Source organism: Paramisgurnus dabryanus, chromosome 2 (genome assembly GCF_030506205.2).
Source record: "Paramisgurnus dabryanus chromosome 2, PD_genome_1.1, whole genome shotgun sequence".
NCBI lineage: Eukaryota > Metazoa > Chordata > Actinopteri > Cypriniformes > Cobitidae > Paramisgurnus > Paramisgurnus dabryanus.
The window spans coordinates 3,512,646-3,539,761 of NC_133338.1; the positions used below are offsets into that span (position 1 = coordinate 3,512,646).

A 27,116-nucleotide genomic window follows, 5' to 3' on the forward strand; every position below is an offset into this window, starting at 1 on the left:
TTGTTTTGTTTGATATAATTTGTATATTGGCTAATGGTCTAATTTGATAACATACTTTGAATTGTGTTATTTAACATATTTGATTGGTTTACATTTTTTGTAAAAATTGATTTATTTAAATCTATTTAAATTGTGTTTTGTGTTATCCCCTGTGTGTGTGTAATGGACTAGTCCGGTGTGTATATAAGTTCCCTCATGTGTCATTTGAGTGGGTTTTTTTGTTCAGGTTAGAACTCTTGTGTTAAGTTTGTTTGCTTAGTTTATGTTAGCACAGATTTGAATTTCGTTATTCAAATTTAATTTGCTATTTTTTATGGGTTTGACCTTAAAATAAACCTTCTTTGTTTGGAAAACCTGTGTTCTTTTTGCCTCTGGCTGCTTGGTCCCTTACAAGATATACAACTCTTTGTTGTCTTAATCTATTCATCACAAAGGTTTTTGAACTGTTAGCCTTTAGGCTCACATCACTGAGTATCTGCTAAAATGTATAATGTAATGTATACATATTATGTGGTTCTAAGATTGTGTTTTACATACATATTCATGTGTAATATTATTTTAAAGGTAATGGTGCGAAGAGTAAAAAGGTCTCATTTCTATAAATTTAAGATAAGATGGATCAAGATTTTAGAACTTAGGATAGAAGATGCATTTCTTTTAGGTGGGGTTTTGCCAGAGTACTTCTGGCTAGTTTGACCAGGTGTTCTTAAGTATCACTTGCCACGTGGTCAAACTGGACTTATACACGCTGTGTATAAAAGGTGGCCTGGCTAGATGTTCTGGGAGCCATTCTGTACCCAGAAGCTCCCACACTCTGTGTGTATTCAAACCTTATGGAAGCATTCTGTAGTCAGATCTTCCCGCACTGCTGTGTGTCTTGAATTGCCAGGTATGATTTTATTTTATATGTAATGTTTATTTTTCTATGCTGATCTTTTAGTAAATGTTGTGATATATTTGTAATTGATTTATTTATGCTGATCTTTTAGTAAATGTTTTGATATTTGAATAACCAAATGATTGATTTAAGTGTAGCCTACCTGGCAAAATAAATTGTTAATCTTTATTCATTCCAAAACTTGTCAAATCTTTATTATATTTTCAGGGTTTAAGTTAAATGTATTGAAGGGGGCATAGATTAGGAGAATTGCCTCTATTGAAAATATTACTGGAGTAATTGCCTCCCCGTTTTAAGGTTAGATGGAGAAACCTCAACCTAAAACATAGATGGATCCTCTTATTTTCAATGTGTTTGGAGAAACCTCTAACTTTAACTTAAGTTAGAAGGAGAATGCCTCTATGCCCAGCTGTATGGAACTGCCTTAGCACCTTCAGAATTACACCTTATTCCCTATTTGAATATAATTCATTCTAAATAAATATAATAATAATTTTATAAATTATGATCAGCATCAGAATAGTATTGGTAACTAAGAAATTGGAGTCAGATTATAATTTAACCGCAGAAGTCAAAGAAACAAATTAAATAAATGGAATTATTCTTCTAGAAGCGCTACGGAGGGAAAGAACACGTGATACCTTCACCACGCCATTGGACTTCGACGTTGGGCCAATTGGGTGGCGTCTTACAAAAGTCTACACAGTTGACCTTCAATACAGAATATTAAACAATGATCAAATGAATGCACTGATAAATATGACAATAAAAAGATGTTTTGATAAGATTTATTGTTGTTTTAGTAAATCCATCTGTTAACCCTATTTTTTGCAAATTATAGATGTGTAATAATGTGCATTATGAATGAATAAATGAAACTCATTAGAACCCCAACACTGAACACACAAACCTCATTCATGACGATCAACAAACATCATTCATTATCGTATAACTAACAGAGACAACAAAAACAGCATAAAGAATCCCACAAAAACTAAAACAGTCATACTTTTTAAAATAATATTAATAGAAAAAATGCTGAAAATGTATCATTTATAAACATCATATTTTTGTACCAGTAATGTTTAGTACCAGTATATACCACAGAGATATTAATATGCACTCAAATTATTGAGAGGGTAAAGCCACAGTGACAGCGTTTGTACTGTTTTGAGTGTTCAAGTTTTCTGTTCTTAAGTTTACACATTATCATAAGAAAAAGAGGAAATGCGTATTTTCTTATTCTTAGTTTTCAGCTTTTTAAAACCTTTCATTTGGTATTTTATATTATGGATGTTAATTCATTTGTTGTTATGAACAGGTGAGATGATCAGAGGAGCTGAATTTTTACCTTTATCATCAAAACATGGACCGAAGAAAGGAAAGAGTTTCTCAGTGAAAGTTTGAGCAGTGAAAGAGTAGATATGAGACCTGGACTCTACATCATAAAAACAAACCAAACCCTCCTCATAATCCACAAACACCCCGACCTTCTGTGGTTTCACTTTCAGACACAGAGAGACAGGGCAATTAGCTGAGGCCCAATATTCATTCTCATTCCTCAGAACCACAGTCCAGAATCCATCCTGAGGAGACAGTGCGATCGCTCCCTTTCTGTTAATAGATTCTCTGGCCACTCCTAAAACCCATTTAGTTTTGTCCTTCACCTGAACCTCAAAATAAAATCTCCCTGAAGTGAATCCCTCTTTTCCCAGGACACAGACAAACCTATCAAATCTCTCTGGATTATCTGGGAGTTTATGTTCGATGTCTCCATCTCTCACTTGTTTTCTATCTTCAGACAGGAAGAGATTTGGATGAGCTGTATCAGGATCCAGAGTCACATCCACTGAGAGAGAGATGAGAGAATATGAATGACAATATAAAGATGATGATGTGTTTATAATAGTAGAGATGAGTTTGTGTATGTAAAGTATTATTGTTAGTGAATGTGAGAGAAGAGTGTAGATCACACATTGTACCTGCATACTGCTGCATCTTCATCAACACTGTCAACACAAATCACAATAAAACATCAGCAAGAGTTTAGAGAAGAAACTTAAAAACACTGACAGATAACAAGAATCAGTTACTATATCTCTATAGCAGATTATTTCTTTATATTTGCAGTTACTGGCAGTTACATGTCGACTTTTTTAAGTTTTGAGTACAATCTCTAACAGTGGATGTGCATGCAAATTAATTTTTTCTGCAATTGTCATTTTTCTAAAACTTCATAAACATTAAACAGAGGGGGGAAATATCAGAGAAAAACAATTAATGAGGAAAATGTTTTTTTTTTTTTTTTGTATTCTTGCAAGACTCATATTTACTAAATCTAACTCATATTTAACATCACTACTCTTTCTTTTAAAATAATAAAGTTTTTTTTACATTTCAAACATTTTTATGGATTTTCATAAACATGGGTTTGGGAAAAGAGAAAAACTATAAATATTCCAACTAAAAATATTTTAAAAAGTAAAAAATAAATGAGAAAAGTTCCAAAGCAATGGCCATATAACAAAAGTATAAAAAATATGAAAATTCAACCCCTAAAAAATTAAACGGAATGCAATTAAAGCATATTTATTTAATTATGCAAATGTACTTACTTTGATGGCACATTTTTCTAAAAAAAAAAACAATTATCTTCCAGTTTTGATGACTAATATTCACTTACCAGTTTGTGTGAGTTTCTCATTGAGAGTCTCCTGTAGTTGAGTCAGAGCTCTCCTCAGAGTCTCCACACTCACATGAGTCTTCATACTGATCTCAGACCAGTTCTTCATGTCTGGAGGTATGTGCAGGGATGATGAGTCAATCTACAGCAGGAGAGAGAGAGAGAAGAGAAATACATCAGTATGAGAGAGAGAGAGATAGAGAGAGAGAGAGAGAGAGAGGGAGAATTTTTTTATTAGACTTTTATTACACAAAATACTCCTATTCACAATGGACTCTTACAACAGTTAAAAATTGGCAAAACAATTATAAAGTAGGCATAAACATCAATTCACCCTCAATAACAGAGCCTCATTACATCACCAAATACATTCAAATGTGACAACATCATCAATAAACTTATAGTAAAGAAAATCAACCATAACTCTTAATTTACCCAAGTTAAAAAACAAGGCTATGTTCTGTATTATATTTTTTCTTTTTTTCTTTTTCCTACTTGTATAAATGTCCAGTTTAGCTTGGCCTAGAACAAAATTCAGAAGTTGACAAGCAAGTCTTTGTTTCATATTTAATTTCCAAAATAAACGCTTCCAGAGAAAAATTATCATTACAACTCCTAAAAACATTACTTACAACTAGAAATAAAGGTTGCAATCTAAAACAATTCATAAAAGCATGAAAGAGTTTCTCTATAAGAGCAGAAAGGATATGTAGAAGCAACCTCATGAAATAAAAGCATTAACTGCGAAAGCACCATGAAGTATTCTCCACTGCAAATCAACTGTTCCCTTGATCAACGGTGGTTTATACCAGGACCTCCACTCAGGTTTTATGCAAAACACAAGACCTGTACAAAGATTTATCGGTACTTAAAAAAAGTTTTTACACATAGATGCAACATTTTTAATGAAAGGAGAGGTAATCCCTTCAACATTTATAGACAAAAGCAAACCAGGAAAAAAGTCTTTGGGATTAGGAACTCAGGAACTAACACAATAGTCTGTTAACAAGTCCATTTTAGTTTATTTAAGTGCAGCTTGCCATTTCATGAGCAACTAGTTGACCAGACGAATAAACCTGATTCCCAAATGTTGAGCTAATGCTGCTTCATTCTTAAAATCTGGCCCTATGTCCATTAGCTGACTCAGAGAAACAATGTTTTGTTTAATCAGCAATTTACTAAGTCCAGGAAAAAAGAATTGCCTGTTAAGTCTAACCGGGAGCCGTAGATTAAGGGCTCCTCCAGTAGCCAATGAAGGGAATGTGAGTTTTCTGGTCATTGAACAACATAGACTCCAAACTTTCAAAATGTTCTTGGTAACATGGAGGGGATCCATCAAAAAAGTGCTTTGTCGAGCCCCAACCCTGTGAACTGTGTAAAATCAGTCAAGAAACTTGCCTGATGTTATCATACTTAAAATTCTAGTCAGAATTTGAGTCTGATACCGCTCCATTGGGCTGTGATTATGGGACGTGTTTCAACTGAACCAGGACATAAAATGCCTCTGCACTCAATTGGATAGACCTACAACCAATCAGAGCAAAGAAGTGTGTGATATATGTTGAAATTGCTTCTGTCCTTTTGCAGCCTGAACTTGTAGTTAATACAATGAGACTAACATTATGATCTGTCTGAGTTAGCGAAAGTACACGACATTGTGAGTTATTTACTAAGTCATACAGTCAGACTCTCTCTAACCATTTGTAAGTTAGATGAACTTCATCCACGGGCTTCCGAAAAGGAGCTGGCAACGACCGTTAGTTATATCCACATTGTCGTGCACGCTGAGTTGCTTTGCATCAGCTGATAAATTAAACTTTTGCCGAATCCCGTTGGAGGGACGTCAAAAGCATCTTTAAGATCAACAAATGCTTTGAACGCGTTTTTCTGTTCCTCTTTTAAAATCAATGCACTGTCCATATCTTCTAGAACAGACTCGATGGCAAAATCTACACATCTCAATTCAACAGTGGCAGGCCGGCAGCCATCTTTGTTGTAAACGGATTCAACACAAGTGCTCTTTGGTGACGTGGTTAATAACCATCTGTCCATCATCTTGCGCGACACCAGAACGAACTTCCCAACCTGAACTGTTGTGGACAGGGCAAAGTTCGGCTGGCACCCAGGCTATCAAAAAACAGCACGCCAGCAAAAATTTGATGGTCTTTGCACAAACTGCAGATGGAAGGTTGCAATTCTGATTTGAAGGTGTATTGGTCCCTGACCACCTTCCTCCTTGGGCAAAAACAATAAATTTTGTGAGACCCAATGGAATCTATCCCCAAAATAATCCACCAGAATAGTCTGGATTTTTGAAAGCTGCTAGAAAAGAGGATCTACACAAGCAAACTGTTAGAAAGGCTGCGTTCTGTGCGCATGCGCACTTTTCCATTAGTGGTCGTCAGGGAGATTTATTCAGCAGCAGATGCGAGCGGGACTGTATGTGTGCAAAGTGTGCGTGAATACGCAAAAGTAAGTTATCTGTCTTTTCAGTAGATAATCAATGTTAGTTCAGGAGTTTGTAAAGTATTCATTCAATGTTATTCTGTATCTGAAATATAAGTATTTGTTGTTAACATTATATAAGTATAATGTGCCAATTATGTTCAGTATTACTTGTCATTATTGCATATCTCTGGTAAGCATCGTTTGATTTGTATGTATATATGTGTGATTATCACATTAATAATGTAAATGCTTGCCATTTGATCTTTATCTAAGCAATATATCTGGTTTATATTCAGTTCGTTTAATTTACCTCAGAAATAAGTTTCGGTTTCAGTGTTTTGCCGTTTCTGACCAACAGGTGGTAGTATTGAGTAATAGTTATAATGCCTGTAAGTTCATTTCTGTAAATTATTCTCATTTAGAGGTTTTATTGAGAGATTTACAACTGTTGTGAAGTAAGGTCTGTGCTATAATATTTAAGAAACATTTGTTAATATATATCTTTATTTCTTTCCTTTGTAGACCAAACATAAACACACATTAAACTCCTATACACGCTTGTGACCTGTAACTCTGTGCACTGCTGTGTTGTGAAATACTAAAGAATGACAAATTAAACCCTATTGCATGAAACTAATGGAATTCAGTGTGTTCTAACCGACACCCCATAAAGGAAAGCTAATTTAAAACTTCACCTTACATAGAGAAGAACCTTTTTCAGTCCTGCTATCGAACAAATGGTCCTTCGAGCCGGATATGGCATTTCTTATGGACAAAGAATTCATTAGTAGCAACATGCCACTAGAAGATAAGTCTGCTCAGATAGTAAGACCCAAACGTCAAGTCAATCTTCCTACCTACCTTCAAGACTTTGATCTCACGACTGGGCGTCGTAGAACAGTAAACCAGCCAGTATTTCCTCACACAACACAGCATGCACAAGGGTTTGGAGAGGCTGCGAACAATGTCTCTTCACATTCGACCAGAGGATCAAGTCCTATAAGTCAAGCTCCATGGGAGACAGTGGATGACTGGTCTGTCCATTCTGAAGGAGAACTTCCTGTCCCAGATGTGGGTGACACTGAACAGCATCATCCTAGTCCTACTTATGCTTCAGTACCACCATACCCTCCTCAGTTTTCTCCTTATCACAGACCATGGGAAGAACAGCAGTCTACTCCGCTGCCACAGACCTTCCATGCTAATCAGCATAGGCTATCCCTGCATCGTGAAGCTGTACCTTACCATCCAGAGTCTACATTGTATTCTACAGTGCCTCGTCCAACGTATGGGCAACAGCACCAGATGAGCAGCATAACAGCACCCGCTGTGAAGCCATACCACCCCCCCTTTACTTCTACGGGTGGCCTTTCTTTCAGTCATAATCAGCAGTCTGCTTATCTAAGTCCGCCCAATCCAGCAGATGAAAGAACAGTAGATCATCGAAGTGACTCTGGAATGATAGACCTAATTGGAAAGATGATTGGTGAACTTAACGTAATGAAAGATCATATCTTGGCTGATACATCTCATAAATCATATGTTCATTCTGCTCAATCTGGTGTGCATACTTACCAGCATCCATCTCTCCTGCGGCAGTCTGGACACATCAGTCTCACTTTTCATCCAGTAGGATTTCAAACTACGCCTGGTCCTTACACCGCCACTCCTGATCCATACTGGCATTCAAGAACATCCTTAAAACCCACAATTGAGACTTTTGATCATCCTAAACAGGCATATCATCAGTCAAAACATCCTACTTGGCCACAGTCACCTCAGAAACCTTGCTGCACTACCAATGTAATTCCTGCCGGACAAGAGACCACATACCGAGGTCCAACACCAACCATACCTAACTTCTGTACTAAAGACCCTAGCGAGTTTACTCGGTTGAAGATAGCGCTTGAGAACCTTTTACCACCAGATGCCACTGAGCTGTTCCGGTACCAAATCCTGTTAGATCATCTAAAACTAGATGAAGCACGTCTGGTGGCAGATTCCTACCTCAATTCTCCATTTCCGTACTCTGATACCATGGCTGCTCTGAATGAAAGGTTTGGCCAGCCGCACAAATTGGCTCTCAAGAAAATCGCCAAAGTGATGGACTCCCCAGATATCCGACGTGGAGATACTGAGGCCTTTGATAAGTTCGCTCTGCAAATAAGGGCTCTTGTTGGTATGTTGGAGACTCTTGGAGATGAAGGCGAAGCAGAACTTCGATGTGGGTCACATGTCGAGAGACTGTTGAGTAAGTTACCTGCAGAAATGAGATCAGGATTTCGTAGACAGATGTACCACCGCCCTGGGTCTGTGTATAACCTCCGTGAATTCTCTGAATGGCTCCAGTATGAGGCCTGGTGTCAAAGCAGCGAGTCGCAGAGCAGTTATAAGAGCCAAAGAACAGAACAGAGATCAGAACGCAGGCGAGAATCCAAACCTACTGCCCGTTCAGCCACCATACTTCATGGAGCAGATGACACTGTCACTCCAGCACCGGCCCAAGTCAAACAAGTTAAAGTGGAGAAGCTCAAAGCCCCAACTAAAGCCTTCTGCCCTTTCTGTGATAAAGATGATCATTATCTCAGTCAGTGTGCTACCTTTAAGTCTTTTGATAAACAGCAAATGATTGACTGGATCCGAACGAACCATCACTGCTGGCGTTGTGGACGTGGACACCAGGCAGCTCAGTGTACCCTCAAGAAGCCTTGTAGCATATGTAATGGGAAACACTTGCAAATCTTGCATGAAGTCAACACAAAGAGTACAGGTGAGGGTTCCTGTCTGGTTAGCTCAACCGCTGAGACCTTGTACTTGGATAGACCCACTGACAACAGACGTGTTCTCCTAAAGGTCATAAATGTTCTACTGCGCTATGGAGGCAAGACACTTAACACTTACGCTGTCATGGATGATGGGTCCGAGCTCACTATTCTCCTTCCTGATACTGCCCGTGAGCTGGACATACAAGGCCAGGCTGAAAGCATAGCACTGCGGACCATCCGACAAGAGGTGAAAACCATCAGTGGTACTTCAGTTAACTTCCACATATCACCTGCCACTCAACCACAGAAGACCTTCAAGATTAATGCAGCATTTACTGCAAAAACCCTTGGTCTGGCTGATCACTCATATCCTGTGAGTTTGCTGGAGAAATATAAGTACCTTAAAGACATCCCTCTGCAGACCTTTGACAGAGTAAGTCCTTTACTTCTCATCGGAGCTGATAATACTCACCTTATCACACCGATCGCACCTGTCCGAATTGGTACGCCTGATGGTCCAGCAGCTATAAAGACGAAGCTTGGATGGACACTCCAGGGACCTGCCAAGATCCTGGAGAACCAATTACAGCCACAACAGTGCCTTTTCCTGTCTCTGACCCCTGCCGAACTCCAACTCAGAAGAGATGTTGAAAGATTATGGCAGCTTGATGTTTTACCTTTCCGCTGTGAAAAGCAGGTAACAAGGTCCAGAGAGGACCAAGAAGCCATAAATCTTCTAGAGACCAAGACAACACGTGTGGAGCTGAATGGAATCCTACGTTATGCAACACCCTTATTGCCCATAAAGGATTCACCCTTCTTTTGTGCCCCCAAAGAGGCTGTGCTGCCAAGTCTCCGGAGTATGGAACGCCGACTAGCTCAAAATCCAGTGAAAGCAGCTGTGTACAATGCTGAGGTTGAGAAGTTAGTACAGAATGGCGCAGTTACAAAACTCACACCTGCTGAAAACAGTATGACGGGGGAGACCTGGTATATCCCACACCATCTGGTAAACCACAATGACAAGGATCGTATTGTGTTCAATTGCTCTTTCCGATACAAGGGACTGAACCTTAATGATTCTTTGATGCCTGGTCCAACCTTAAGCCCCTCACTCCTGGGTGTTTTACTGCGTTTCAGGGAGCACTGTGTAGCCATTAGTGGCGATATACGTGGAATGTTCCACCAAGTCCTACTCCTACCTGAGGATAAGCCCCTCCTGCGTTTTCTGTGGCGTGACATGAGACGAGACAACCCACCTGACGTTTATGAATGGCAAGTACTGCCATTTGGAACTACGTGCAGTCCCTGCTGTGCATCCTTTGCCCTCCAAAGACATGTTTCATCGCAAAGCACACCAGATGAAGAAGTGAGGCATTCTGTTGACCACTGTTTCTATGTGGATAACTGTCTGCAGAGCTTTCCATCTGCTCAAGAAGCACGGCAGTTACTGGACAAACTTCGGGAGCTGTTAGCATCTGGAGGATTTGACATCCGTCAGTGGGCCAGCAATATGCAAGAGGTTATCAGTCATTTGCCAACAGAAGCCAGATCATCCAAGCTAGAGCTGTGGCTCTCACATGACAAATCTGACCCACATGAATCCACCTTGGGACTGAATTGGAAATGTGAGTTAGACCAGCTATGTTACAAGCACAGACCTGTCACTTACAATGCTTTGACGATGCGGAACATATATCGTGTGTTAGCAAGTCAATATGACCCCCTTGGTGCCATTCTTCCTTTCACAACACGGGCTAAGGTCATTGTTCAACAGCTTTGGGCTAAGAATAGGAACTGGGACGATTCACAACTTCCTGAGCAGCTTCAGAAGGCATGGAAAGTGTGGGAAGCTGAGCTTTAATACCTGCCTCATGTAACACTACCGAGAAGCTATACGCCAGCCAGCATGGATAACCCTGAAGTCAATCGGGAAATCCATATCTTCACTGATGCTTCTGAGAAAGCTTACGGAGCAGTAGCGTATCTTCGCTCAGAGGATTCATGTGGAAGTATTCATCTTTCCTTCCTTCTGACCCGATCACGTGTAGCTCCACGTAAGCAGTGTTCAATTCCCAGGCTTGAGTTGTGTGCCGCTCTTATAGGAGCTCAGCTGGCTAAGCTGACTGAAAATGAACTCACCTTGAAGATTCAGAAGGTCACTTTCTGGACAGATTCAACAACTGTCCTCCATTGGTTACATTCCGAATCCTGCCGCTTCAAGGTGTTTGTGGGCACTAGGGTGGCAGAGATTCAAGAACTAACTGACCTTAAAGCATGGCATTACGTTGACTCTGCCAGGAACCCTGCGAATGATCTTACCCGTGGTAAGAGCCTGAAAGAACTTACTGAGCCTAATCGGTGGACCCATGGACCTGAATTCCTCCTCCAACCTCAGAGTAATTGGCCATCACCACCAATTACCCACAGTCCAGTACCTGAGGATACCACAGAATTAAAGCACAGTGTATTTTGTGGCATTAATAACTCAGTACCAACAACAGCAGATGGTAGTAAGTTTAGCAGCTGGAAGGACTTAGTCAAAACAGTTGCAGAAGAGCTGCACGGGGCGGCAAATCCAAATGGTTCTCCTTCAGCGAATACTTACCAAACAGCAGAGCTGACTGCAATTAGAAGGGCCCAAATGGACAGCTTTCCAGAGGACTATCAGCTATTAAAAGCCGGTAAGCCTGTTCCTACCAACAGCCGTCTAATTTGCCTCTCCCCAGAGTTTGATCTAGACAACGATCTAATACGAGTAGGGGGACGTTTGAGACGCATAGAAGGCATTGATCAAAGCACAGTACACCCTATTGTGTTGGATTCCCATCACCCCTACACTCAGCTACTCATCAAAGACTATTATACTCGTCTTTGTCATCCGGGACCGGAACGAGTCTTTGCTGAACTTCGCCGGAAGGTGTGGATCTTAAAGGGCAGAGAAGCTGTAAGGAAACACCAAAGAACCTGCCATGAATGCTGCAGATGGAGGTCAAAGCCTGCCTCCCAGAAAATGGCTGATCTCCCTCCACCAAGGCTCCGTTTGTTCAAGCCTGCCTTCCATTCAACTGGAATGGACTGTTTTGGACCTTTCTCGGTCAAGGTAGGACGTCGGACAGAAAAACGATGGGGGCTTCTATTTAACTGTATGACCACTCGGGCTGTGCACCTCGAGATTCTAACATCAATGGACACTGATGCCTTTCTCATGGCATGGAGACGTTTCATTGGACGTCGTGGGAAACCAGCAGAATTGTACTCAGACCAAGGCACCAACTTCCGAGGGGGTAACACAGAGCTTAAAGAAGCCTTCAGTCAGCTCAGTGATGATTTACAGCAGCAGTTGGCACAGCAGCAGATCAGCTTCCATTTTAACCCTCCATCTGCTCCACACTTCGGAGGAGTGTGGGAACGAGAGATTCGTTCGGTTAAAGCTGCACTTTATACAACTCTGGGATCAGAAATGGTGTCTGAAGAAGTACTTCGAACTGTCCTCATTGAAATAGAGGCCATCCTGAACTCCAAACCACTTGGGTATGTTTCAGCAGACATCGCTGATGTAGATCCAGTCACCCCAAACTACCTTCTGATGGGGCGGCCAGATAGTTCCCTTCCCCAAGTCACATATCCAGTGTCTGAGCTCCTGGGAAGACGGAGATGGAGACATTCCCAAGTATTGTCTGATAGGTTCTAGACAGCCTTTATAAAGTACTATTTGCCTGAACTGCAAGCCAGAAGAAAGTGGCATAATTCAGCAACAGACATTCAACCTGGAATGGTGGTTATGGTCGTTGACCCTCAGTTACCTCGTTCATTCTGGCAGATCGGAAAAGTAGTACGGGTCTTTCCCGGAGATGATGGTCAAGTGCGTACAGCTGAGGTACAGATAAAGGACAGAGTCTATGCAAGACCCATTGCTCGCCTAATTGTTCTGCCAGAGATTCGAGATGAAGAGGATGAAAACCACACTGGAAATTAATGGTAGTACCTATGGTGTCAGCCTTTCAATGGTGCAAATTTGAAACCAAATTTGGGGGCGGCTGTGTTAGAAAGGCTGCGTTCTGTGCGCATGCGCACTTTTCCATTAGTGGTCGTCAGGGAGATTTATTCAGCAGCAGATGCGAGCGGGACTGTATGTGTGCAAAGTGTGCGTGAATACGCAAAAGTAAGTTATCTGTCTTTTCAGTAGATAATCAATGTTAGTTCAGGAGTTTGTAAAGTATTCATTCAATGTTATTCTGTATCTGAAATATAAGTATTTGTTGTTAACATTATATAAGTATAATGTGCCAATTATGTTCAGTATTACTTGTCATTATTGCATATCTCTGGTAAGCATCGTTTGATTTGTATGTATATATGTGTGATTATCACATTAATAATGTAAATGCTTGCCATTTGATCTTTATCTAAGCAATATATCTGGTTTATATTCAGTTCGTTTAATTTACCTCAGAAATAAGTTTCGGTTTCAGTGTTTTGCCGTTTCTGACCAACAGGTGGTAGTATTGAGTAATAGTTATAATGCCTGTAAGTTCATTTCTGTAAATTATTCTCATTTAGAGGTTTTATTGAGAGATTTACAACTGTTGTGAAGTAAGGTCTGTGCTATAATATTTAAGAAACATTTGTTAATATATATCTTTATTTCTTTCCTTTGTAGACCAAACATAAACACACATTAAACTCCTATACACGCTTGTGACCTGTAACTCTGTGCACTGCTGTGTTGTGAAATACTAAAGAATCACAAATTAAACCCTATTGTATGAAACTAATAGAATTCAGTGTGTTCTAACCGACACCCCATAAAGGAAAGCTAATTTAAAACTTCACCTTACATAGAGAAGAACCTTTTTCAGTCCTGCTATCGAACACAAACGTATGCCATAAGGAAGATGCCACTAAATTATTATTAACAATTAAAATACATCCTCTGTATGACAATTTTGGAGACAAAAATGTCAATTTTTCTAGGTGTCTTTTGACTTTTTCAATTAGACCTTCCCAGTTTTTATGAACTTTGGTCTCATCGCCTAAAAAGACCCCAAAGAGGAGGAACCCCTGTACAAACTCAAAAAAGAGCACATAGACCACTAGATCTTGAGAATGCTCGGAACATCACTATAGAGAACTTTTTTTATAATTCTGATCTAAAACCAAAAGCTTCCGAAACCCCCAATAAATAAACACGCTCAACACGACCAAAAGCCTTCTCTTGATACAATAATATCAGACCACAAACTAAATTTAGCATCTTAGAGACATCAAGAATATCCATAATCAGGGAAACATTATCAAAGATTGACCTACCAGAGACACAGTATGTCTATTCAAGATATATAACCTGGTCTATAACCTCTGCTAATCGGCAGCATTTCTCTACACCAACCGCGGACGCATCTTCCACTTTATGACTCCCGGTCAATGAACTCACAAATTGTGAGCGTATGGCCGTCATGCTCCCGATAAAAACAGGTAGGATGCGGCCCAAAACAACTACCAACGTAAACTAAAAAAACAACAACCGATAAACAACCAACAAAGAAAAAGTCAGAAAAAAAGATTCACTTACAGAGATCCAAACACACTCACACCACTCAGTCCACAACAATCACACCGGCAGAGAGAGAGAGAGAGAGAGAGAGAGAGAGAGAGAGACCTGAATGAGATGAAGATGATCTTCACTGTGTGTGATCTTCTCCAGCTCACTGTCTCTCAACTTCAGCTCAGTGATCTCCTGCTCCAGATCTTTAATGAGATCTTCATCCTGTTTCTCTTCTGCTTTCTGTTCCTCCTCCATCATCTCCAGCAGCTCAGTCTGACATCTCTCAATGGATCTGATCAGATCACTGAAGAGCTCAACACTCGCTGCTTTCTCCTGCTCTCTGCTTCTCTGAGAAATCAGTTTTTCATTACAATTCATCACCTTTATTTATAAGACAAATCAAAACATTATCATCCATCAAATATTTCACATCTTCAACTCACTTTTCTGAGTTCTGCTGAGTGTTTGATGTCTTGAATCTTCTCGATTCTCTTCTGGATCATCTGCTGAATGTCTGTCTGTGTCTTCATCAGTTGAGTCTATAGACAGACACATTTGATCATCTTCTGACAAAAGATCATGTTGTTTGAATATGTATAACAGATGAATAAAGCATGTATTAATGTTGTTATGAACTCGTACCTTCTTCTCTTTACTCTCCTCCTCTAGAGGAACAGTGTTGTGATTCTTGTGATCTCCATCAGTACAAAACACACAAACACATGTCTGATCATCTCTACAGAAGAGCTCCAGAGGTCTCTCATGTTTCTCACATATATAGTCCTTTATATTCTCCACAGGATCCAGCAGTTTGTGTTTCTTTAAATGAATTTTCTCATGAAGGTCCAGATGAGTTTTACAGTAAGATGTCTGACACGTTAGGCAGGACTTCAGGGCTTTCAGTTTTCTTTCATCACAGATATCACAGAGGACTTCAGATCTTCTCAAACTGAACTTTTCTTTAAAGATCAGCGTGACCTCTCTAAGTGCTGTGTTGATCTTGAGCTCTGGTCTTTTACTGAATGTTTCTTTACAGTATGGACAGCTGTAGATCTGACTGTTGTCCCAGCACTGTTTCAGACAGATCCTGCAGAAGTTGTGCCCACATGGAGTGCTGACTGGATCACTGAACACATCCAGACAAATACAACACTGAAGCTCTTCAGTCAGAGAAACACTGGAGGATGACAGAGCTGAAAAACACAGAGAGAAATCATGAACAATTATCACTGACAGCTTATGTTTCTGATCTTAAGATAATGGTAAGAATTCATAAATAATGTGCTTTGTGTTGTTTGCTTACATGGTGGTTCATCAATACTCTTTCTTCTGGTCCGTCTTGGTTTTGGTGATGTTGGTGAAGCTTCTGCCATTGTTCGTCTTCTCTTTAAAACTTTTCAGGAAACAATCACAACACAAATCACATTTTACAGCGTTTCAATTTTTCATTCTCGTTCACATACTGTACTTCCTGGTTCACTTTAAGCCGTGTGACTCAATGACAACAAACACTTAACGTTGATTTACAATGAAACAAATGTTACAGTCTACATTTAATAAATAATATTATACCGTTACTGGAGATTAAAATTATATACTAGTTTAACTTATACGTTAACCAGACTTTGTCTAATGTTTTATAGTTAGACATAAACTCTACTGAACCAGAACACTAACATTAGAAACTTGTTCAGAGAAATTTCTCATATATTTTCATCATGTTACCTGTGAATGAGTCTCAAATGTGTTCATGTACAGCTTTAAAAGTCTCAAATATCTTCTTTCTTGAAGAGATAAAGAGTTTAAACTCTTGCAGCTTGATTGTCAGTTTAGTTTCATTTTCACTGAACGCTGTCACACCCATCGTGTCAAAGCTCCTCCCATGTTTTGTGGTGTGTGTAAAGTTTGTACTGCATGCAGTTATAATGTAGATTATATATTTATACTTTTCCCCCCATGTGTAAGAAGCATCAGATTCATATGGTGACCTACAAAAGATATCCAATTTAGATCAATCGGAATAATTTACTCCCTGCTGAAAATTTCTAATAGTTTTCATTAAAATACCAACAGGAACCATTAGCTTTTACCATCAAAACCACTACAAAATTCCCTTTTGTAGTGTGTTTTGGGACATATTCTATTAGGATTTAATGGCCCCGCCAATAGAACCCAACACATACCAGTAGAGACCAACAGAGACCATTATAGTTTCCAATACAACCAATAAAATTCCCATTTAAACCAATATATCCAATAGAATTTTTGTTATGGTGTCTATTGTTTTTTTTAGCAGGGTCCCCTTCGTGTCGTGCAGCAATATAACATGTGTGCATTATTTTCAAATAATTCATCTGCCATTTTCGTGAAATAGTCACGCATTATTTTGCTCTGTTTTGCATGGCATTGTCACGTATTTTCACCATTTTACTTACCCGTGCCAAACATTTCTTTTCCGTGTCAGTTTCACATATTGGTTATTCAACTGTTTTTCCTATTTTTAAACAATTGTTGCTTCGGTCTGGGGTTAGATTTGCTGTTTGTGTTAGGATGTCACTTCAAGTATTGGTTTATTATATTTATTCGTATGCTTCTTAAACCATTGTCGCCTGACGTTAGGGTTAGAGTTGGATTTGGGTAAGGATGTAATTTTATGTAACAGAAAGTTGTTCTAACCCCAAACCAAAGGGACAATTGTAAGAAAATAGGAAAAACAGTTGAGTAACCAATACGTGATACTGACACGGAAAATAAATGAGTGGCAAGGGCACGTAAAATGGTGGAAATACGTGACACTCCCTCGCAAAATAAAGCGTGACTATTTCACATATTTTGTGAGATACCAGTGTTACACATCATGGTTAGTTGTCTAATTTCTCTAATGAATTATCAGGATAGTGTCATTTTTTATTACACACAAGACACGTTTATGTTGTACTCTGTTTAAATTAATAAAACCATTTTGCTGGGAGCTAAAAATACCCCAAAGGACTTCTGTGATGATAAAGTCAATATCTCACTATAAGTTACTACAATGCAAACCAAAAGATGTTAAAAGATGTCAGTAAGATTCTTTGCAATGCAACAATGAAAGCATCTATTGAAAACTCGTACCTGTATTAAGTCCTTTTGAAGTCTGTCTCTTTCTTATGTGTTATGTTGTAAATATTTCTGTTTATTTGCTAGTTAAAATTCTTCATATTATGAAAATTCAGATATTGTTTTGAGAAGCATGACGGTTTGCTGGTAATGTGAAGCTATAGATATATATATGATATGATGCATAAAACACATTTTAAATTAGGGCTGTCACAATAATTAAATAATCGTCTCATCACGATTGTTTTACCTCATCGTGATGATTTCAGATCACCGCAATGATTGCACATCTTTTTAAAAAACACAAGGGGGAGCTGAAGCGTCTGTATAAACCAGACAGTATCAGATCTCTCCTATCAGATTGGCTACTATTTGAGGCCTGTTCTGTTATAGTCAGTTTATTTTGATTGCATTTTTATTTTCAGTTATTTTTCAGACACGTTATTGTGTTTATTTCTTATGAAGAATTTTCCATTTTTGAAAGACATATTTGTGTAAAAAAATATTTTATGAACAAACAAACAAAAAATGTATGAGAATTAAATGTCAAAGCAATAAAACAGACAATTTATTGTCATAACTTTCACAATTTATTAGACAAATAACCGTCAGCCAAATTTCATAACCGTGACAGCTTTCAATTCCAACGTTCATCGGCATGGAACATTTATCTTTATAACCCGGTACAGTAAATACTATTTTCTCCACTGATGCCCCCAATTTGCGAAAGGCTTTTTAATTCAGGCATAGTGAGGGGGCACACAGATCAATGGTTAAAAGAACTTAGCTGGAAACGGTTCCTGGTTGTCTGTGTTAAGTTAACCATAACAGCACAACAATTACTGGCTAATTTAACAGCTGGAAAGGATTATTACTTACGCATCATTTGTGAAAAAGAGTCAGACATTACATGTGTCTATCATTTCTAGATTTTGATTTTCATTTTAGAACTTGGCCACGATAAAGTGAAAAGAAAATAATCTGATGTCGTAACCCAGGCTGGGACTAACCAAAGGAGGTCATGAACATTTCAGGGTTATCCCACGACCTGTATCACCCTAGGCAGCTTTGATTCTGTTCAACAGAAATTATGTATTATAACTGAAAGGAAGATTATGCAATTTTAAGCACTAGAGGACGTTAAACAACAACAACGGCGTAGTTTGATGACGAGTTAAAGAGTGTGGAAGAATGGGAGTTGTGGTCTTCAATGTCGATATTAATTGATCGTTGATGAATTGCTCATATAGCTTTGAAGATCTTGAAATTAAATCATGTCATTATGCAGCACACAAAGACATATCAGCCTGATCTCACAAGAATTTTTACATATTTTACAAGTTGGGTAATTCGTATGAATTCATATGAAGTGAATTGTACAAAAACATATGATCATTAAAAACAATAACGAAATCACATCCTTAACCCCGCCTTTAACCCCAACGTCACAGGGGCAAAAGCAAATCATACAAAAACTTACGAATGTGGTCGTACGAATTAATAAGAATTGGCCACCTCGTAAAATACATACGAATTGCCATAAGATTGCGTTGGTCATATACACACAAAGGTTACTTGAGAAAAAAAATCTGATTTTAAAATTTCTTATTTGTAACTGAAGTTTTGACACATTAAATTACATGAAAAGTGTGTGTAGTTTACGAATAATCATCATGTTTTTCTTCAAAACAGTGCTTTCTGCCTGGCACAAAGACACAAATTTGAACATTTGAAAATGAGCCTATCAACAACAGCAGGCTTGAGGCAAGCTCGGTTAAAGGTAACAATACCACCACCCACACTAAAGACCCTCTCCGATGGGGCGCTAGTTGCTGGAATAGCCAGGTATTTTCTTTCCAGACAACTGAGTCTTGTGAGGTTGGGTTGATGCTGCTTCCACCACACTCAAGTGGGTCAGTGTCAGGATCCACATCAGGACCCAATAAGTAGGTGGTGAGCTCTGCCTAGACTTTGTTCTTTACTGACTGGTGGGACAGTGATGCAGGTGCTGCTTTCTTAAAGAAGGCAGCTAAAGTTTTCTTCTTAGGTGGTGGGCTCTGTTCTTCTTGGCACATTTGTACAGCAGGACCTTCTTCATCTGAGCAGAGGGCAGAGAGCTCAGTGACAGCTCTTTTCTTAATAATGTCCAACTTCTCCGGGGTAATGTAGTTGGTACAGAAACGTGGATCCATTAGTGAAGCCATGTCCAGGAGCTCGTCATTCTCAGGGTCACTGTATTTCTGTTCAAGGTAGCAGATAATAATTCACATAGATAAGATTCTCAGAACAGCGCGTCTACAAAGTCCTGAAGTGGTTTGTTAGCTTTATTTGTGGCATCTAAAACCTCCAGATCTTGCCACATAGGAACAAGATGGCAGGTTTTCTTGTCAGCACCCAGAACACGGACGATGGCTCTCTCTTGTTCAAGAAATCGCTTAATCATCAATTTTTTGACGTGAACCTCATCTTATAAGTGACTCTGTTACCAGTTGATGAGGAGGAAGACCCAGCTCTGCCTGAACCTCTGCCATCTCCCATCTTTTTTCCAACTATATGCAAAGGCAGAAACTGCCTTTTTACACACTCCAATGGCATTAATTGGCAGATTTTTTTGTGCTTGTTTTATGCACAAAATCACTTAAATTTGATATTTTTAGTCTAAAAACTAGACTTATTTTCTTAGGTCATTTTGCTCATCAAGAAAAAGCATCTTAATTTAAGAATTTTTTAGATATTTTACTGAAAACAAGACAGAAATACAAAGAAAATGTTTTTCTTGAAAATCATTTTTTGCAGTGTACAACTGGTTTTGTGGTCCAGGGTCACATATGTTGCGTTGTGTGCTTATAGTGTGTTTTCTTTTACATATATTGCAATCAACAGCTTAGCCCACCGTTCACCGAAACGCATAGAGAAGCTACAGTAGCTGCCACAGGACAAACATGTTGTTGTTTAAGACGAAATACAGTAGTGCCAAAACACAGTTTGTCCATTTAGGGCTACCACAAAAACATGGCGGCACAAAATGGCGACTTCCATGTAAGGGGACCCGCGGTGTTTGTAGATAAAAACGTCTCATTGTTAGGTAATAAACAAATAACAGTTCATTGTGTAAGGTCTTTATACACCACTGATATTATAGTTATGTAGATTATATTGCATTTCTGTCAAGAGATCCTTAAAAATGTTACACACTGCATCTTTAACATGCTGCTGTTTTCTACAGTATGGTGCTTTGGCACTGTTTGGTTGAGCTGGTGTTGCAGGTACTGTTACATGTGCAGTCGACATTGTTGAGGGTTTTATGCTGAGTATTTTCTTGTTGTTGACCTACCTACACTATGCCCATTTTTGATTCGCTGTTATTCAATATTTTTCCCGTCCTGCTGTAATGTTTTTTCATCTGATCTTTTGTCCCCACCACTTTTTAACACAAACTGACGCCCCTGAGTATTTATATCTTTTATACTTTAAGCTTAGTTAAGCATCTTCTTTGGCTCGAAATGATTTTAACTGTGATTGTATATCATAAATTGTATATCAATTTTTTAACAAGGATTCACTTAAAAGCTGGATTTTATCTGAAGCTCTCCTGAGGAATCTTTGCCTTTAGTTTCATTGAAGTTGTGTTAGTGCGCCCTCTGCTGCTTTCTGAGAATAATTCATTTCTTTTTATTTACCTTCGGTTTATCTGACAGACCACGATAAGTGATCAGATTTTTTATTCATTGGATTTCTTTTTTGCATATTTTGGTTGTAACATGTTAAAAAGGAGCCATAAAACATAAAAAAAAAAACATTTTAACCAAAACAACCTCTAATTTCATATAATGTAAATGGGCTTTCCACCGAATCTTTGCCATTTTTGTCCCCAGGATGTTATATGTATAAAATTGCAAGAAAACAATCTCTAAAATACATTTTATTATTCAGCAAAGTGTCATTCATGTTAATCGAACACCAAATTTACACTATATAATTCAAATCATTAATAAAAACTACATGGAACAGCATTTTTTATCCGTCCCTGCTCTCTATCTTTATACTTTACCTTTAGCTATTTGCTCATATTTAAAGATCAACGTGACCTCTCTAAGTGTTGTGTTGATGTTGATCTCTGGTCTTTTACTGAATGTTTCTTTACAGTATGGACAGCTGTAGATCTGACTGTTGTCCCAGCACTGTTTCAGACAGATCCTGCAGAAGTTGTGTCCACATGGAGTGCTGACTGGATCACTGAACACATCCAGACACACACAACACTGAAGCTCTTCAGACAGAGAAACACTGGACGATGACAGTGCTGAAAAACAGAAATAATCAACATTTATCACTGACACACTATTAATGTCATAAATCAATGATAAGATTTATTTTATAAAAAATGTGCTTTGGGTCGTTTGCTTACTCTGTCTTCTGGTCGGTCTTAGTTTTGGTGATGTTGGTGAAGATTCTGCCATTGTTCGTCTTCTCTTTAAAGCTTTTCAGGAAACAATCACAACACAAATCACATTTTACAGCGTTTCAGTTTTCAATTCTGTCTTCAGTTCACATACTGTTCTTCCTTTGCTCACTTTTTCCTTTGTTTACTTTGTTCACTTTAAGCCGTCTGACTCAATGACAGCAAACACTAAACTTCACTCTAAAAATGGTTGGGTTAAAAACAACCCAATTGGCAACCCAGCGCTGGGTAAATATTGGACAGAACACATGCTGGGTTAAAGTAACCCAACACGTTGGGTAACACATTTTAACCCAGCAGGTTGGGTTGTTGAAAAAACCCAACGTGTAGTCATTTTAACCACTTATGAGATTAATATTCTGGGTTTGGGTTATTCTTGCTGGGTTATTTTTATCATGTGCTTTATTGTAAATCAAGACCATTGTGAACACCAAATAAATGTTTATTTGACTTCAAAATAACTACAAACTCTTAAATTTTTACAGTTGGCAGTTGCAGAATCATTTAAAGGACTGCTGCTTACTGACATCAAGTATAAATATATTTATTAAATATCAGAAATGATGCACATTGAAGTAACAATGTAACAGGTTAAATCAACTTGTTTAAATTTAAGACAGAATTTGTATATAAGTATATACAATATATAAATGAAATACTGAAATGTACATAAATAAAACTGCAGCAGTGTAAGAAAATAAACAATGTAATTGTTAAATTAAAAGTAAAATCATTTACAGATGTGTAAAGTTTTTTACAGAACAGATGTTCCAAGTTTCAGAGTATGGAATGTATTTGACTAAAAATACTTCATTTATTAAAGTTACTCCTCACGAACAAAGATGTACAAAGGAACCGAACAGCAGAGGATTCATCCATTTGGAAAATGACAGACTACAGTAGATGCACATTGCCTGGGGTATTTATTTTCAAGCACGTAAAATGCCTTTAAACCATAGACTGTAAAAAAATATGAAAGTAGTGTCCGTGATGTCACCCATTGGTTGTGAAGAGCATTTTTGAAGCCTAAAGTAGGCGGTGCGTGCCGTCGCCATCTTGGCCGAATTGCAGTTTAAGTCACTTCCGTATTGGCTCCATCAGAGAGACTGATAGACAAAAAAGATTGAGAGATCTGTTGCATGTTTCCCATGGCCAGGAAATAAAGGAAAGGATTTCGAGGATTCTGTCCAGAGAAGAACTTCCACCACATTTGTTGCAATCTACAAAAGAGGAAAAAACTTTTAGTGGTCTGAACTAAATGATCAGATTTAAGTGTTCAGAAAACCATGTGGGCCAAGTGAATTATACATTTTATAAAAATTATAAGACTTTCTTTTGCATCCCTGGCCGCATTACCACCACGTGTGAGATTTTTTTCCCCAAAAATGCAATGGCCTGTCGTCGGTTTGCATAAGACTTTGGTGTTACACTCCTTTAACTGTTGTGCCAACAACAAAGGCTGCAAACCACACAGACTGACAAATAGGATGATCTGACTATAAAGAATAAAGTACTGCAGAACTAAAATGTAGCAGATAATTAAGACATTCCCAATATATTTTAAATAGGAATTATTAAATGTTATACTTACTGGCTGAAGTTGTATGAAGGCCTTGCTAGCCTCATTAATGGATGGACATAAAAACTCTGCACTCTCTAGAAAAAAAGAATGGGAAAACAACATCACATCTGATCTCTGCTAAAAACATAACATCTTTGATACAGTATCAGCCACAGATCAGAGGGTTGGTCAATATAAACTTGAAATCACAGGAGACAACCCAAGAATATTATAAAATTAATATAAAATAGTAACTAAATACGACTCAAAAACACATCTTCATTCATATAACACATATAAATGTTTGTTAAACTGTACACGCAGTGACACGCAGTGTCTTGGTGACAAATGCGTTTATGTATTCAAGTTCATGTCCAAACACTTAAATTATTGTTTCATTTTAAAAGAGAGGACCAAGCAATATACATATAAGACACCGGTTCTTGGAAACGCTGTTTCGTTTTCATTTATCGACGCGTTACCCGCCGTACCGACTGTGAATTGAATGTGCTGCTTGTCCCTGCCTCTCAGTGACAGAGTAGACGCCGGCTCCGCAATTCTCCGCCGCCGGTTAAGTTAACCCAAGTGCTCGCGCCTCACGGTCTGTCTTTCCATATCGAATGACAAGAAAGCAACTCGTTTGTCATCAACTTTAATTTAATAGTGTCGCTATTGCTAAGCTGGGAAAACTATGCGCGTGTGTGACACAAAAAGCCGAAACGTTGCGGAGGTCGGCTCGGTACCGGTTTTGACTCGCTTTGTTAAAGGCTTACAGAAATTGTCAGGAGTTAACGTAATCAACCGTATGATGGGGATTTTGTAACATCGATTTTATTAATTTTATTAATATGCCATATTAAACATCTTAGAACGATTATCCGAGTCAATTTGTGTAAATGGCGATCTGAGGTAACAGTCGTCATTCCTCTAAATTACACCCGTCGTCAGTCTGTATAAATTAACACGTTGCTGTCTCGCAAAATGTTATAATCTTGTTTATATTCATGAAATGTTTACAAAAACATATAAACTTACCTTGAAACAACTGCTTCCAGTGACTCTGTCCTTTCACGACGACCGTTGCTGAGCACATTCAAACATCAAAGGCGCGAAGCACGTGAGCCTCTTCAAACAACCCAGTATAATAACCCAGCAGTTTTAACCAAACAACCAGAAAACTGAAACTACCCAAAAAGTGTTTAAAATGTTAAAAATTAACCCAGCAAAACAACCCAACAGACTCAACCCAGCATTTTGGGTTAAAAAATAACCCAGCCATTTTTAGAGTGTTTGATTTACAATGAAACAAATGTTACAGTCTACATTTTAAAAGTAATATTATACTTTTACAGTAGATTTAAATAGTTCAACTAGTTTAACTCATGCATTAATCCGATTTTGTCTTCCATAGTTAATTATAAACCCTACTGAACCAAAAGGCTAACATTCGAAACTTGTTCAGATAAATGTCATATATTTCTATCATGTTACCTGTGAATGAGTATCAGATGTGTTCATGTACGGCTTTAAGTCTTAAAAATCTTCTTTCTTGAGGTTTGCAAAGTTTGCAGATTGTTGTTTGTCACTTAAGTTTCATTTACACTGATGATGACATATCTCACACATATAGTGGTGATGTCACATAAGCTCCTCCCACATGTGTGTTTTGTTTGTTTAAGTTTATACACAAATCCAATGTAGATTATATAAACATTTTAATATTTATAGATTGATAAATGTATTCCCCAGGTTAAAGAGACATATAAATCAGATTAAAACAGATCCAGAATAAAATAGTTGAATATTACACTGATCAGTTAGTAAAATATGAATTAATTACTGAAAATAATAAGAGATTACATATTTAACTCAATTCAGCATTAAATATAAACTTAAATATACACTTTAAATCAGGCTGAAATCTGATCATATGTCATGAATGTGAGATTATTAAGTAGAGTTTACTAGTAGAAAATTACTCTAGTCTCTCTTCTTTAGGTTTTACACTGTAGTAATGTTTGTTAAGTGTTAGAATAAAGATTAATTAACCCTGTTAATAGCACAAGCGTCACTTTCCATTAAAAGCTATTTAATATCTTACAATACACATTTGTATCTTGTAAATTATATCTCATATTACTCCAAAGAAACTATTCATTTAGGTTTAAGCTGCACACAATGTTAATCAGTCGCCAAACCTCTTTCAGCCGTTTCTCAGTCAATCACCTCTCATATTTAGGGCCATTTTAAATAAATAATTAATCAAAAAAATGAAAAAGTTTATAATTTTATACGACAGAGCTGTTGAATGCTTCATTCTGATTGGTGGACAAAGATTAAAAGTGTGCAATTATATTTCAGGAAACACACCTATGAAGTAGTTACAGATATGTTGACTGCATGGATATCACTTCTCTATGTTAACCGAAATAAAAGAAAGGTTCACAATCTGCCACAGCACACTGATCATGCTCATATGTTTACATTAATGATAAAGTAGACTTATCAATCTGTATTTATTCAAACAAGACTCAACCATTGAATTATTAGAAAATAATGCAAACCAATGTGCAACAGCCGCTCGAGTCTACATCATAACTGCATTACCATCTTGTGTTTGCATTATTTTCTAATAGTTCAAAGGTCCGTCATCAATTATTCCTTACATGTACTCATCCTCATATCATCCCAGATGTATATGACTTCATTTATTCACTTGAACACAAACAATTTTATAACACTGTAAAATAATCAGTTATTAATCATCTGATGCTCCTGAAACATTACAGAGATCATGAGATTGAGGAGTTGAGGATGAATCTTGAGACTGATATGTTTTTAGGAACAGTCTCGCAGGAATGCTACCAGTTTCCTTAATTAATCCTAGCAGTGTTTATCAAGACAACATTACTATTGCTCATACTGTTTTAAGTTTGTTCACATTTACAAATTAAAAGTTATCTGCAGACATCTGTTTATCTACTTACAGGAAGAGTTTAAAGCATTTGAGTTGTGATTTGATCTCTGTGTTGTTAGATTATAGAAAGATTGTCTGCGTTTCAATCCAAATCTTATGATGTTTATAATCAACACAAAACTCAATCTACAAAAAAGCCCATTTTGCTTGCTTTTGTTCTCTCAATCATATTTACATCTTATGTCACTTTCAGATGACAGTAAACATTTATTGTCACCTGCTCTTTATGTTGTTCTGGTTCAACTTTTTTTATTATATTGGATAGTCTCATATAGCCAGCCTGAAGGTCACACTGAAGGTATGGGAACCATGTCCGCTTAAAGGACCGCCCAAGAGTCCCTATGACCAAAGTCCTTTTAAGGAAGTCCCCTCACTGTGCTGCCACATTTGCAACACCATATTATAAAACTATATTATAAAGACCTTACATAATGAACTGTATTGTTTTTATTACCTTATAATGAGATGTTTTTATCTACATACACCGGCGGGTTCCCTTACATGGATGTCGCCATTTCACACTGTCATGTTTCTACAGTAGCCCTAGCAATTCACAATCTCACCACTAGATGTCGTTAAAAGTCTACACAGTTGACCTTTAATTCAGAATACTAAACAATGATCAAATGAATGCACTGATAAATGACAATAAACAGAGGTTTTGATATTATTTAT

General features: G+C 37.9%; 1 protein-coding gene and 1 long non-coding RNA gene across 2 annotated transcripts; both read right to left on the reverse strand.

Moving 5' to 3' along the window:
- Positions 1-1,723: 1,723 nt before the first annotated feature.
- LOC135783457 (E3 ubiquitin-protein ligase TRIM39-like) lies at positions 1,724-16,261 on the reverse strand. Its single transcript, XM_065294188.2, has 8 exons — positions 16,068-16,261; positions 15,646-15,735; positions 14,985-15,535; positions 14,786-14,881; positions 14,457-14,690; positions 3,582-3,723; positions 2,881-2,907; positions 1,724-2,747 (listed from the first exon to the last, which is right to left on the reverse strand). The coding sequence occupies exons 2-8, from the start codon at positions 15,713-15,715 to the stop codon at positions 2,200-2,202; spliced, it is 1,668 nt and encodes a 555-aa protein (XP_065150260.1). The 5' UTR covers positions 15,716-15,735; positions 16,068-16,261; the 3' UTR covers positions 1,724-2,199.
- A 5,821-nt stretch (positions 16,262-22,082) lies between these two features.
- LOC141281592 (uncharacterized) lies at positions 22,083-24,627 on the reverse strand. The gene is made up of 3 exons (XR_012335934.1): positions 24,500-24,627; positions 23,495-23,559; positions 22,083-23,123 (listed from the first exon to the last, which is right to left on the reverse strand). It is a non-coding gene; the product is annotated as an uncharacterized lncRNA (long non-coding RNA).
- Between the last annotated feature and the right edge of the window lie 2,489 nt (positions 24,628-27,116).

What these genes read in the sequence shown, in the direction of transcription:
- LOC135783457 (XM_065294188.2), bottom strand. Translation starts at nt 15,715, where the DNA reads ATGGCAGAAGCTTCACCAACATCACCAAAACCAAGACGGACCAGAAGA. An exon ending in GAGTATTGATGAACCACCAT is followed by an intron (nt 15,536 to 15,645) that starts GTAAGCAAACAA and finishes TGTGTTTTTCAG; the next exon opens with CTCTGTCATCCTCCAGTGTT. An exon ending in ACTCAGCAGAACTCAGAAAA is followed by an intron (nt 14,691 to 14,785) that starts GTGAGTTGAAGA and finishes CTGATTTCTCAG; the next exon opens with AGAAGCAGAGAGCAGGAGAA.